Here is a 12831-nt window from a genome sequence, read left to right as displayed (position 1 = left end):
ACGAGGTGCAGCGGGCAGGTGGGAGCGGCAGGGATCGGCCCAACTTTCGTTGCCATGCCACTCGCCAATGGAGGGGTGGTGGCCCAATGGGATTGACTTGGGATCTTGCTGCTGGAAATTGCAGTGATGTGGTGGGTCATGCTGTACCTCTGTGGATTGTAACAGATTAAATCTGTTGGTGTTTTGGGTTTCAAGATCTGGATTGTTTTTGTGGGCGTTGGTCTGCCACTGTGCTTGGTTTCGGGTCTCTCAGTCTCGTTCTTTCGCGTTCTCCGTCCATCCCTCCCTCTCCCTCTCTTGCTGTGTCTCTGTCTTTCGCTCTCTCGCTCCCTCCCTCTCTCCCGCTCCTCATCTCGTGTCTCTCTCGCTCCCTCTCTTGCCTCGGCATTCCCGGAATCATTTGCCGATTTTGCGGGGACGGCTGCATCTGCGATTCCTTTGGGGGAAGCCCTGGCCCGGGGCGGCTCCTGGTCCGTTCCCTCCGCGGGTGCCGCCTGGCCCGCTGAGTTCATCCAGCACTCTGTGTTTTTTGTTTTGCTCTGGAGTTGAAGGCGGACACGGGGGGCTGGGATGGCTCAGCGGGACAAGCGGCAGCACTGGGGAGAGGGAGTGGGTGGCATTTCGGGTCGAGACACTTCTTCAGACAATCACAAGTGCTCTCACTGACGAGAGTTCAGTTCAGTTTGCACCAACGTTTACAAACCTCGGTCTCCGCTCACACCCGTCCGCACGGACCCCGGCACCTGCTCCTGCTGCCGGCCCTCTCCCTCACTTCTCACCTTCCCTTCCATTCTTTCCTTCCCACCCTCCTTCCTCTCTCTCTTTTCCCTTCTCCTTCCCTCTCTCCCTTCTTTCTCTCCTTCCTCTCCCTCCCTCCCTTCTTTCTCTCCTTCCTTCCCTCCCCTCTTTCTCTCCTTCCTTCCCTCCCTTCTTTCTCTCCTTCCCTCCCTCCCTCCCTCCCTGCTTTCTCTACTTCCCTCACTCCCTTTCCTCCTTCCTCCCTTCTCTCCTTCCCTCTCACACACACAACACACAGACAACTAACACACACATCATGCACAGACAACACACACACACACACACACACACGCGCAGACGCACAGACACACACGCGGATGGGATAGAAGCCCATAGGGTAGGATGGGGCTCAAGCCCAAAATTTAATGCCTGCACTGGTTTTTCGCCAATAGTTATTGGTTTTCCAGGATCTAGTTAATTACACTTTTTTTTTTCATTTTACAGTCACTAAAACAAGTGGTTTTGTAACTATGTACTTTTCAGCGGTGATCTACACATTTTGTTTGTTATTTGTAGGCTTACATGTATGCAATTTTATATTAAAATGTTGCCTAGATCTGTTTGGTCCATTAACTCGCAGGCACTTTTTACGAGCACATTTTGATTACTTTCCATTCTACCATAGATATAAAGTCTATAATATACTTGATTATACAGACCTTGGCTGGGAACCTGGGGCTCAACAAAATTGTTCCCAATTGGGCCCCGCACCTCCTAAGGCCAGCCCTGAAAGCAGCTATGACATATAATACACAAAAAACTGTATTACAAATACACAATAAACAAGTTATGCATTCTTGTACTCTTACATGGGTATGACCACACATTAAAAAAAAATTTAAATTAAAAAAAAAAAAACAGCAAATTGGTACCGCATAAATATACTGATTTCCTCAGCAAAATACTGATTTTCAGGTACTAGAATACTGAAATGCTCTGACAAAACTTGGCAGCTCTGATACATAGATACACACATACATACAAGATGAAAGTTTTATAAATATATACATATATGTATATATATTGTATATGTGTAGACAGAGAGAGATATCAACAACGTTGGCTCCTTGTAACTAATTGGCCCTGGCTTAGTTTGAGATCACACCAGATTTTGCAGCTCAAGCAGTGCCATTTTGCTGTTGTTGATTTAACACTGCTGTATTTTGTCTATTTCTACAATGTCACTTGACTAACATTGCTGGAACATTTAACTTGTTTCCTTTATCGGCCACCTCAGATTATCCAATATTCTGCTGCCCATATCCTCACCTGCTCTGAAACTTGACTGACATTTGTACACTTGGTGACCAACATTGCATTCCATCTGTGTATTGTACCAAAATTAAAGATCGCATACATTGTTTAAATATCTCTGTGGCCTTAAAGATTCTTTTTCACTGTACTCCTCTTCAGCGCTCTGTACTTTGGAGCAGTGCATTCATCTGCTGATCCGTTTCCCTGTCACTTGCCCCATTGTTTTATCTTTTGAGACCAGATATTTTTTTCCCTTAAACTCCATTTCCACCCAACAAAAGTTATTAACTGTTGCTGTATTTTGATATATTCACCCATAAACAAAGCCATATCCAAACAAAAATACATGAATATTTCCTTACAATGTGACATTAGTTTTATTGGATTTTAACAGTTTAAAGGGCAGCTCAGCTCATCAGTGAAACTGTCTCCTTTATTTATTGATTATTCCTGTTGGTATGAAAGTTAGGAAACGCTATTGTATTTTTCCACCAAATTTATTTAATTTGAAGTATATCTGATTTGGGATTGTTGTTTATGAGACCCACTATTTGTGTTTATATACTACTGAAAAGCAAACTTTTGGAAATGGAAATCTAAAATGAAAATGTGGTTGCAGAAATCCAATTAACATGGTAGGCGGTATCTGTGAAGAGGACATCAGATTTAACAGTTCAGGCCATTCAGCCGCTTAAGTGTGGCAAGGTTGCACAATGGTAGAGCTGCTGCCTTACAGTGCCAGGGACCCGGGTTTAATCTTGACTACGGGTGCTGTCTGTATGGAGTTTCTCCCCGGGTGCTCTGGTTTCCTTCCACACTCCAAAGACGTACAGGTTTGTAGGTTAATTGGCCTTGGTAAAAATTACCCCGAGTGTGTAGTGTGCGCTAGTGTGCATGGTGATCGTTGGTCGGCGCAGACACAATGGGCCGAAGGGCCTGTATCTGCGCTGGATCTCTAAATTAAACTAAATCTCCACCCTAACATTTTGTATTTATGTTTCCTTTCAACATTGAAAGAGGCTGCTCAGCTTACACCAGCTCAAAGCAATCTCATCCAATCCATTCTTTTTTTTAACCAGTCACCTTTCTCTCATGGCTATTAAAAATCCCCACTACCCTCCACTGATTTTCCTACCATTCACTAACTTTCGGAGTAATTGATAATAGACAATTAACCTACCTGCAGATCTGGGTCTGTAGGATGAAACCAGAGGACCTGGGGAAACCAATTTGGTCTCAGAAAAGTTACTAACATACAGATAGTACAGGAGGTAAGAGTTGAACATGGGACTGGAACTGCAACGAAATAGCATTATTTCGTTGCACCATTGTGTCCATTTGTTCTCTCCACCCTTGCTCTTTTTTTTGCATCTTAAAAATATTTGTGAATTTTAACTTTTCTCAGATCTGTTGACAGCTCTCTGTCCAGATTGAGTATTTCTGGCATTTTGTGTTTTCAGTTCATAAGGTTATTGAAATGGGCCTGCATTTAGTCCATTTAAGTAACCTCATGGATTTGTTACCACATCGGTTTTTCTTTATTTTTTTCCCTCGAGTGGATGTTCACAAGAAAGTAATCAGAAAACTGAATTCATTTTTCATTTGTAATTTGATAAATTATACCATGCACAAACGCATTTTTAAATAGTCACATTTTTTTCTCTGCTAATTTGCCCCCAGTATTGAGTTAAATTAATGGAAACCTTCCAATCAGTGGTGAAAGTTTGCTAAGCCCCCATCCCTTTCATAGAAACCCTATAGAGAAAGATAAATTGTTCATAGATGTTATCACCAGCTGAATATTTATATACGCATTCAAGAGAATTGGAGATAATCATATAAAATTTCAACACTTAATCGTTCAAATTTCTGTATGAAATCTAAGAGGGCAGATCAGGTATGTTTATCAACATACCAATCATTAATTGTGTGTTTGGCATTATGTTATGGCATCGCAACAATGGTGCTTTAAAATTTTGATTTTTACTTGTTTAATGGTGGCTTTGAATCATCCATGAAGTGCAATATTATGGATCTGCACAATTAAAATGTTACGTTTGTGAAAATAGGATTTAAATGTCAGTCACCTGAGATTGTTGTAAGTTTACGTTTTTTTCTTGCAGTTAAGTATCTTTCTGGATGTAACTGTTAGTGCATGCATGTATTCTGCATACCTATCCTCCAACCAGTGTTTTTTAATTTCTGCTTTCCACATGGTCCTTCTGTAGTTTAGTTTATTATTGTCATGTACAGTGAAAAACTTTTTATTGCGTGCTATCTAGTCAGTGTAAAGAATGCACATGATTACGATCAACTCATCCATCGTGTACAGATACAGGATAACTGGTATAATGTTTAGTGCAAGATAGTTTAGTGCAAGATTACAGATAGTTTGAAGGTCTCCATTGAGGTAGACGGGAGGTCACAACTGCTCACGAGTGGGTTCAGTTGCTTGATATGGCATCAGCCATGGACTTGTTGTGATAAGAAAACTACAGTGGATCAAGGCGGCTTGGTAGGCTTGATTTATAGTGTTCCATAACCAACCTCGAAGCACTTCATGATGGGAAATGTTAAGGCCACTGGTCGGTAGTCATTAAGGTATGAGATCTTACTTTTCTTGGCACTGGGATGATAGTGGTCTTCGTGAAGCACCTCAGAACGGAGTGAGGAATGTAAAAGATGTCTGTAAACACTTCCGCTAGTTGGTTCTTGTAGTTCCTGTACACAGCCAGGGACACCGTCTGGACCAGTTGCTTTCTGTGGGTTCAGCCAAGTTTGATGGAATGGATGTCATCACCCTGTTAGCCTTCTGCTCAAAGCGAGTGTAGAATGCATTAAGTTCATCAGGGAGGACCGCACAATCACCAGCGATACTGACTGTGCTTGCAGCCAGTTATAGTATTCAGGCCCACACTGTAGGCGTCCGAATGATTATTCTGGGACTCAAGTTTGTCCCAGTATTGTCTCTTGGCCTTTCTGATGGCTTTGAAGATTTTAGCAAGCTTTCGTGTTTTCTTTGACTTGACTTTGCCTTCACCTGGGAATGTACTTCACGGTTCATCCATGGTTTCAGTTTGGTGAACACTTGGATTGTACCGGATCTTCCCACTTCAGTTTATGTTTAGCAGGCAAGGAGTAAACGCACAGCAAGATAGTCAGATTTCTGAAATGGGGCTGGAGAATGAGGCAGTGGACATTTTTTATGGATGTGTAGCAGTGGTCGAGGATGTTCTGGCCCTTGGTGGGACGAGAGACACTGATAGTATTTTGGTAGTACACTCTTGAGGTTGGCTTGATTGAAGTCTCCGGCTACAATGACCAGGGCTTTGAGACATTTTATCTCACGGCTATTGGTAGTGGAATACTGTTCATTCAGAGCAATCTTGACAACCACATGGGGAGGGATGTAGGTGAGATGAATTCCCTCGACAGGTAGTAGAGATGGCACTTCATAGTTAGATATTCCAGGTCTGGGGACCATGAAGTCTCTAGGGTCACCATGTCTGATCACCAGGAGGTGTTCATTAGGAAGCAGACTCTCTCCCTGTAACCTTGCCCGAAGACACCGTGCAGACCATCCAGTGATGGGAGATGCTGCTGATGTCACTGTGCTAGTTTTCTCTCTCGAATTTCATTTGCTCAAGTTATTTTTCCAGATGTTTTTTAATCTTTCGTTGTTCCTCTGCATTTGCCTATTCTTTTATTTTGACCTTTAACTGTCTATAAAGCTTTTTATTTGATCTCATTTATTTCGGCTTGTGCTTCTGTAGATTTTGTACTCTTCACATAAAACTAGTTGTTTTTATAAATTAGCCTGTTCTGCCCCGAGCTTGAGAAAGCATGGACATTCTGCTAGCACTCTGTGGTATGACTTGATATCTAATACTTCAGATGGTCAACGCATGTTGGTTATCCTGCTGTCGGGCATGTGCACATAGCAACACGCACATTATCTCCAGCTATTGCCATAGATTTAATCAACAAAATGCTGCTGTTTTTCAGTGTATTACAACAGCTAATCATATCTGCATAAAAAATGTAAATTAACATCACTTAATCATATCTGCCACTTTCTAAGGACATCTGTCAAAATCAAATTTATGATACACTGGCTAGAACTTTGACATGACCTGAAAAGGTGTGGATTGCAATTCAAAACAGGTTAAGAAAATTGTTAAGTGATATTCAGTATGATAATTGCAGCAACATGTAAAACATTGTCACCTGAATAGGGAGTGACTATGCCATTGCAGTCATAGACTTTCGCCAGTAAATGTGTGGAGGACTGCATACCAAAGACGACAATCCGAATGTTCATCAACTGAAAACCTTGGATGACCTGTCAGTCCATTCCAGAGTGAAGCTCAAGTCTGAGGTGTAATCTGCATCAATGGTCCTGAGCTGTGCAAGAAATCTATGTATGATCTTCGCATGGCTATCGATGATACTAAAGAAAAATTTCAGACTAAGCGAGAGTGCCAGAATTAGAACATGGACATTGACAATTATGGCAAGGCTTTTTGCTGTAATGCACTAAAAGATGAAGTCAGGCAATATCTTTGGCAACAACGCATGAGCACAAGGTATCCTATGCTTATTTTGAAAGGCAGGTCAGTGGAATGACATCACGTATCCTGACAGCCTTTGAAGCGCCTGTAACCAAAGTTCCTAACGGAAAAAATAAAGTTCATTGAATTGAATCCACGATCATTGTTGCAAACGTCAGAGCAGCCTGCAAAGGAGTTAAATATTGACTTTAGGGAGCAAGGTGGAGTCTGTATCAATGGTGCTGAAGTGGAGATGCTCGTGAGCTTCGCGTTCCTTGGTGTAAATATCATCAAATATCTGGTCCAACCATGTTGACACTGCAGCCAAGAAAGCATATTACAATGGCTTTACTTCAGAAGATTAATGAAATTGGCATGTCTCCAGTGATTCTCACCAGTTTCTACAAATGCAACATAGCAAGCATCCTGTCAGGTTGCTTCAAATTTTTGTTTGGCTACCACTGCCCAAAACTGCAAGAAATTGCAGAGAATTATGGACACTGCCCAGCAGTCCAACACACGTCAGTCTTCCCCACTATTGACTCTCAATAGCCTTCACACTGCTTTGGGAAAGCAGCCAACATAATCAAAGACCAATCATTTCCCAGTCATTCCCTCTTCTTCCCTCTCCCATCTGGCAGAAGATACAAAATCATAAAAGTATGTACCATCAGATTCAAGAACAGCAGTTTCCCCGCTGTTATGAGATTATTGACTTTACAGCTCAATGCTGAGGATGTTTTTCTGATCTCCCAATCTACCTTGATGCGGCCATTGCTTTTTTAAATGTAGTAGTTATAACACTATTCTGCACTCTTTTTCTTTTTGCACTACCAGTTGTACTTGTGTATGGTATATCTTGCCTGGACAATACATAAAGCAATGTTTTCACTGTACATTGGTACACGTGACAATAATAAACCGATGCCAATGTTAATATTAAGTGAAGTTCTTTACTTTCATGACACTGTTATAGCTATCAGCTTGTTATCCAAGAAAAAGTGATGAGAAAATATTTGATTTAGTATGAAATAAAACTACTTCAGATATTTGCTTAATGGTTAGAAGGTTTCAGTTCTTGTGCAATTGGAAGTAAATGTGAGAGTCTATACTGTTTCAAAGTGGATGTCAATCAAAAGTTCCTGTCAATGATTTGCAATATTATGAAATGATCATGAGTATGCATTTGAAACTAGGTTGACTGTCTAGGTAGCAACATTAAGTTATGCTGAATGCCTGTGCATATCATTTTTTCTATCTATGAAGAAACTTGTTATTTCTGATAATTGCTTTATTTTTACAATGATTCTGCAAAATGTTTATGCCTATTAAGCATACTTGCTTTACCTTACAATACAATAAATAATGTCAAGAAAAATGTAAGGGAACGGGAAAACGTTGTATTTTGGCATTGGCGGAGTCTTTGACTGGTTTAATTGTTTCGAACTGTTATGAGTAAGATATGGAATGTAGATAAAAAATAAAAACAACAAAGAAAGCATAAAGTTGAGCCACAGACCAAATATTGAAAAGAGAAATACAAAATCAATAATGGTATTTCTCATCTTTGATTATAAAGCTGTTTTCTTGATGTGCATGGCAATAAACAGCTTTAGAAATTTTGGATGGAACCATAAGAATTTATATACTTGAATGGACATTGATCTTGGGATAGAACTTCCAGTTACACACGAACATTTTCTTTTTGGGCAAGAACTCATTTGAATTATTTTAAAATCATCTAATTATAGATTGTGTTTAACAGAAAATTTGTTTGCTTTTAAGCTTCACCATGGTGTATTGAAATTAATGTTTATCAATCATATCTTGTTTCCTCAATACAGGTTTACAGAACTAATCAGTGTGCAGGGGAATTTGTCATCACATTTCCTAGAGCCTATCACAGTGGTTTTAATCAGGGATTCAACTTTGCAGAAGCAGTGAACTTCTGCACAATGGATTGGGTAGGTGTATTTATTCAGTGGATGCATGAGGGAAATGTGAAATTGCTTTTTGTGAATCTTGTGTTGAAGAAAACCGTTTTGTTTAAATTTTGAATTCTACGTCTTAAATAAATGTGATACATTATCTTTGTACACCCCTTAATCCAGTATTCTAACGGTGAGCCAAAATTATTTTACCTCTTGCATACAGACTTTACTCAAAATTCAGGAATTTCTGGTTAATTGTGTTTGAGGCATGTGTTATGTTGAGGATGTTTGTCTTGCAGCTGCCAATGGGCCGTCAGTGTGTGGAACATTATCGTCTCTTGAACCGTTACTGTGTTTTCTCTCATGATGAGATGATTTGTAAGATGGCATCCAAGTCCAAGGATCTGGATGTAATTTTGGCATTTGCTGTCTATAAAGATATGATCATTATGATGGATGAGGAGAAGAAATTAAGGGAAACAGTTCGCAAAATGGTAAGTGGCACAAAATGTAGTTACTTTTAGTCTGTTGTTAACATTTTTGTCAATCAAACAGATGGTTTATCCAACACTTTTTTGCTGCTATTGAATCTTTGCCTGTTACTTGCAAGTTTTACTAATCATATCCCTTTGCCAATTCACCATCCTCTGTTAAAACTGATGACGTGCACTCTATCCCGCTCTAAATCCCACTTGTTCATAACAAAAAAGACTTTACCTATATGGAAACGCGGTAACGTTTCTCAAATTTTCTCCTTATTCCCTTCATAAATTAAAACAAAGCAAATTGCAGGCTGATTATCGATGAGGATGTTATTCACCGGCTTATTTTTGTTTTGCCTTAAATGTGTTGTTCATTTCCTTATAAGATAGCAAGATTTCTTGAAGTAAATTATCTTCTCCAAAACAGAAAAAAAAATTGCAACAATATCCTAGATTGTTTAGCATGCATACCATTAGCACAAATGCTTGTTAATGTACTTTAGCTAGGTGCAGGACTTTGTCTTCTCTACACTGCTATAATTGTCATCTATATTATAAAACTCTGATCTTGGATGTTTACTTGTGTTCAAGAAGGAACTGCAGATGGTAGAAAATCGAAGGTACACAAAAATGCTGGAGAAACTCAGCGGGTGCAGCAGCATCTATGGAGCGAAGGAAATAGGCAACGTTTCGGCCCGAAACGTTGCCTATTTCCTTCGCTCCATAGATGCTGCTGCACCCGCTGAGTTTCTACAGCATTTTTGTGTACCATACCCACTAGTGTCTCAGTAGAAGTACTCTGACCTCTGAGTCAGAAACTTGTGGGTTTATACAGTATTCATTTCATGGAATCAAGCAAATAATCCAGGATGAATCTTTAGTGCAGACGACAAAACCATTCATGAGAAGTAATCAAGGGAAAAACAGAGGGAAGAACTTAAAATGATTAATGTTATTAAGTGAACAAATACCAACCTAACTGCTCAACCCACAAATGCACAGCCGCCATATTTTGGCGCTGTTTGCAAAGAAAAAGTCAAAAGTCCGGTCAACATGTTGGAAGTCCCGGATCCAGGTAAGTCCAGGAAAATGCAAGGCTGCTGCAGGCCCGTGACCCCATGCCCCTCTCCTTGCCCGGCCGCCTTTGTGACCCGGGGTGCAGCAAGTCTACATAACACCATTGACTTGAATCATGAAAAAATGGTGCCAAAACATGGCGACTCTTGAATACTGTCTCGGTGTATTATTCCTATACAGTCATACTTAACTGTGATTGTGCTTATGTACTTTTACTGAACTGTGTGCAAGAAAGGAATTTCACTGTACCTCGGTACACATGACAATAAAGTACTATTGGGTGAAGTGGGCCATGTGGAGCCATTTCTGTTTTGTACGATTCCCCCTCAAAGACTCTATGAGATAAAATGGATATATTTTTAGTGTGTTTTAAAAAGTTTGTGTTAATTTTCTCTGGTTTGCTTTATGTGGGGTGTGAGGCGGGGGTCGGGGGAAACTTTTTTCTCAATCTCTTACCTTGCCTGAGATGCGATTATTTTCCGGATCGTATCTCCGGTCGCTCTGTGGCCTAACATCATGGAGCTGGTGGCCTTGCTTGAAACTGACTTTGAGCCCCACCGCAGAGTCGTGGACTTACCATCGGAGCCTGCGATCCCTTGCCTGGGATCGACGCTTCAACTGCGGCCTACGGATTTCAACATCGAGGAGCTCGCAGTCTTGGGTAGAGACTGATGTCAGGATGCTCCAAAGTCTCAAGAGGTTCGACTAGCCCCGACCCCGGGTCCGATCGCCCGGCTCGGGGGAGCTGAGATCCCCCCGGTGCGGGAGCTTGATCGCCCCGACGTGGAGGGCCCGACCGCCGGCTACGGGAGCCAAGATCGTTCCATCAACGGAAGGCTCGAGGCCCCTGACCGTGGGAGAACAAAGAAGGGAAGCAATTGAACCTTTGTTTTTGCCTTCCATCACAGTGAGAAATGTAGAGGAGTCACTGTGGTGGATGTTTATGTTAAAATGTATTTTGTGTGTTTTGTTGCTTTTTATTGGTATGACTGTATGGCAAATCAAATTCCTCGTATGTTGCAAAACATACTTGGCTAATAAAGTATGACTGATTATTATGATTATGATCATCTTCCAAAGTTCCCTGGATTCTTGAAGGATTCCAATGGGTTGGAAAGTGCAAATACAATGCGAAGACAGATAAAACAGGGAATTCTAGGCCAGTTTGTTGAACAGAAAGGGAGAGAGAGAGAGAGGGAAAGAAAGAGAGGGAGAAAGAGATAGTAATAACAGGAGGGTAATCTTGCTAGAGATAGAAAGGGGCTTCAGTGGGATCACACCAGGACCATGGTGCACAGATTTATTTACGGTTGGGTATACATGCTTGGGAAGTAGTCCTTGGAGGATTCATTAGATTGTATCCAAGCATGGAGGAGTTTCCTAGTGAGGTAAGTCTGAGCAGAATGGTCCTTTTGTTTTGCATGCTATCCAATAAATTCAGATAATGCTGTGCATCAATACAATCAAGTCAAACAAAAGTGAAACGTTAGGATTAAGAGAAAAATACCAGGGTGCATAATATAGTTGCTCAACATTATAGTGTTACAGTTCCAGTGAAAAACTCCAATGTCTATAGTTGGGTAGATTGGAAAATTGGGACCCTGCACTAGTTTATGGAAGAGCCATTCAGAAGGCTGATAACAGAAGGGAAGAAGCTGCTCCTGAGTCTGGTAGTACATTCTTTCAAGCTTTTGTATCTTCTGCCCGATGCTTACCATTTTATAAATAGGTTGGGGCTAATGCATAATACAAAAACATTTGAAACCTAGATGTACAACAAATCAAAATGTATTTTGTTCTACTTCTCCTGAACATGGTGCTATTCAGACCCACTGGAAATTGACACTCTTGCCCCTGAAATTTTAACATTGTTTGAGGAACTTCTGATTTCATCCTCTGTGCTTAGTTATTAAAATATGATCAGCATTAAACAGTGCATTCTGATGGGATCAGTCACGGGTTTGGTTCCCATATTTGTCTTTAAGGATATTTCAAGTTGGTTTCATTCTGGATTTTGGGTGTATCATCTGAGCCTCTTCTTCTTTAAAATATATTTTTGGAAATAAAGTTTAATTGAACCTGTATAAAAATTTCCACTGCAAATAAATGAATCTTTTTTTCCACTTTCTAGGGAATAATCGATTCTGTGAGAGAAAATTTTGAGTTATTGCCTGATGATGAGCGACAGTGTACAAAGTGCAAAACTACTTGTTTCTTGTCTGCAGTCTCATGCCATTGTAAATCAAATCAACTGGTTTGCCTGCGTCACGTGAAGGAACTCTGCTCATGTCCACCTTACCGATGTCATATGAGGTAAATAATGCACAGACGTTCTGTTCTGCATTGAACCTTGTCTGCAATCCAGTTGGGGAAATCCACCATTGTTTGCTGAAGTCACAGTATGACACATGTTGCCTTAAACATTTGAACTCTTAATCTTAGGTTAAACTGAACCATACAGATGGGCTTCATGAAGGCCACAAAAATCTAAGCTGGCAAATAATTTCCAGGAGTTGCAAGTTTATTTTAGTAACCAGAATCCCTAATGTCTTTAGCTTATTTCCGCTCATTTTTCCTTTCTCTAGATATTTTTGGCTTGCATATTTCCATCAGTGACCTCAGGATTCACCTATGTTTCAGAGTATTTTTGCTTTCACGTTTATCTTTACAAAATTTGTAATACACCTGGTTTGTGGATTACTTCAGCCAAAAGTACTAAGCCTGATTTTTTTTTTGCTT

At 40.5% G+C, this 12831-nt stretch overlaps 1 protein-coding gene across 2 annotated transcripts in view; it reads left to right on the top strand.

The window, feature by feature from the left end:
• kdm5b (lysine demethylase 5B) overlaps positions 1–12831 on the top strand; it is a 109289-nt gene that overhangs the window by 51118 nt on the left and 45340 nt on the right. For both annotated transcript variants that reach the window (XM_033042666.1, XM_033042668.1), the window contains exons 13-15: positions 8447–8566; positions 8833–9027; positions 12224–12405. In XM_033042666.1, the coding sequence (XP_032898557.1) occupies positions 8447–8566; positions 8833–9027; positions 12224–12405 (497 nt within the window). The remainder of the gene's footprint in view (positions 1–8446; positions 8567–8832; positions 9028–12223; positions 12406–12831) is intronic.

The sequence above is a fragment of the Amblyraja radiata genome, chromosome 24, assembly GCF_010909765.2.
Source record: "Amblyraja radiata isolate CabotCenter1 chromosome 24, sAmbRad1.1.pri, whole genome shotgun sequence".
In the NCBI taxonomy this organism is placed as follows: Eukaryota; Metazoa; Chordata; class Chondrichthyes; order Rajiformes; family Rajidae; genus Amblyraja; species Amblyraja radiata.
The sequence above is the reverse complement of the archived record's forward strand: the minus strand, read 5'-3'. Positions and strand labels throughout refer to the sequence as shown.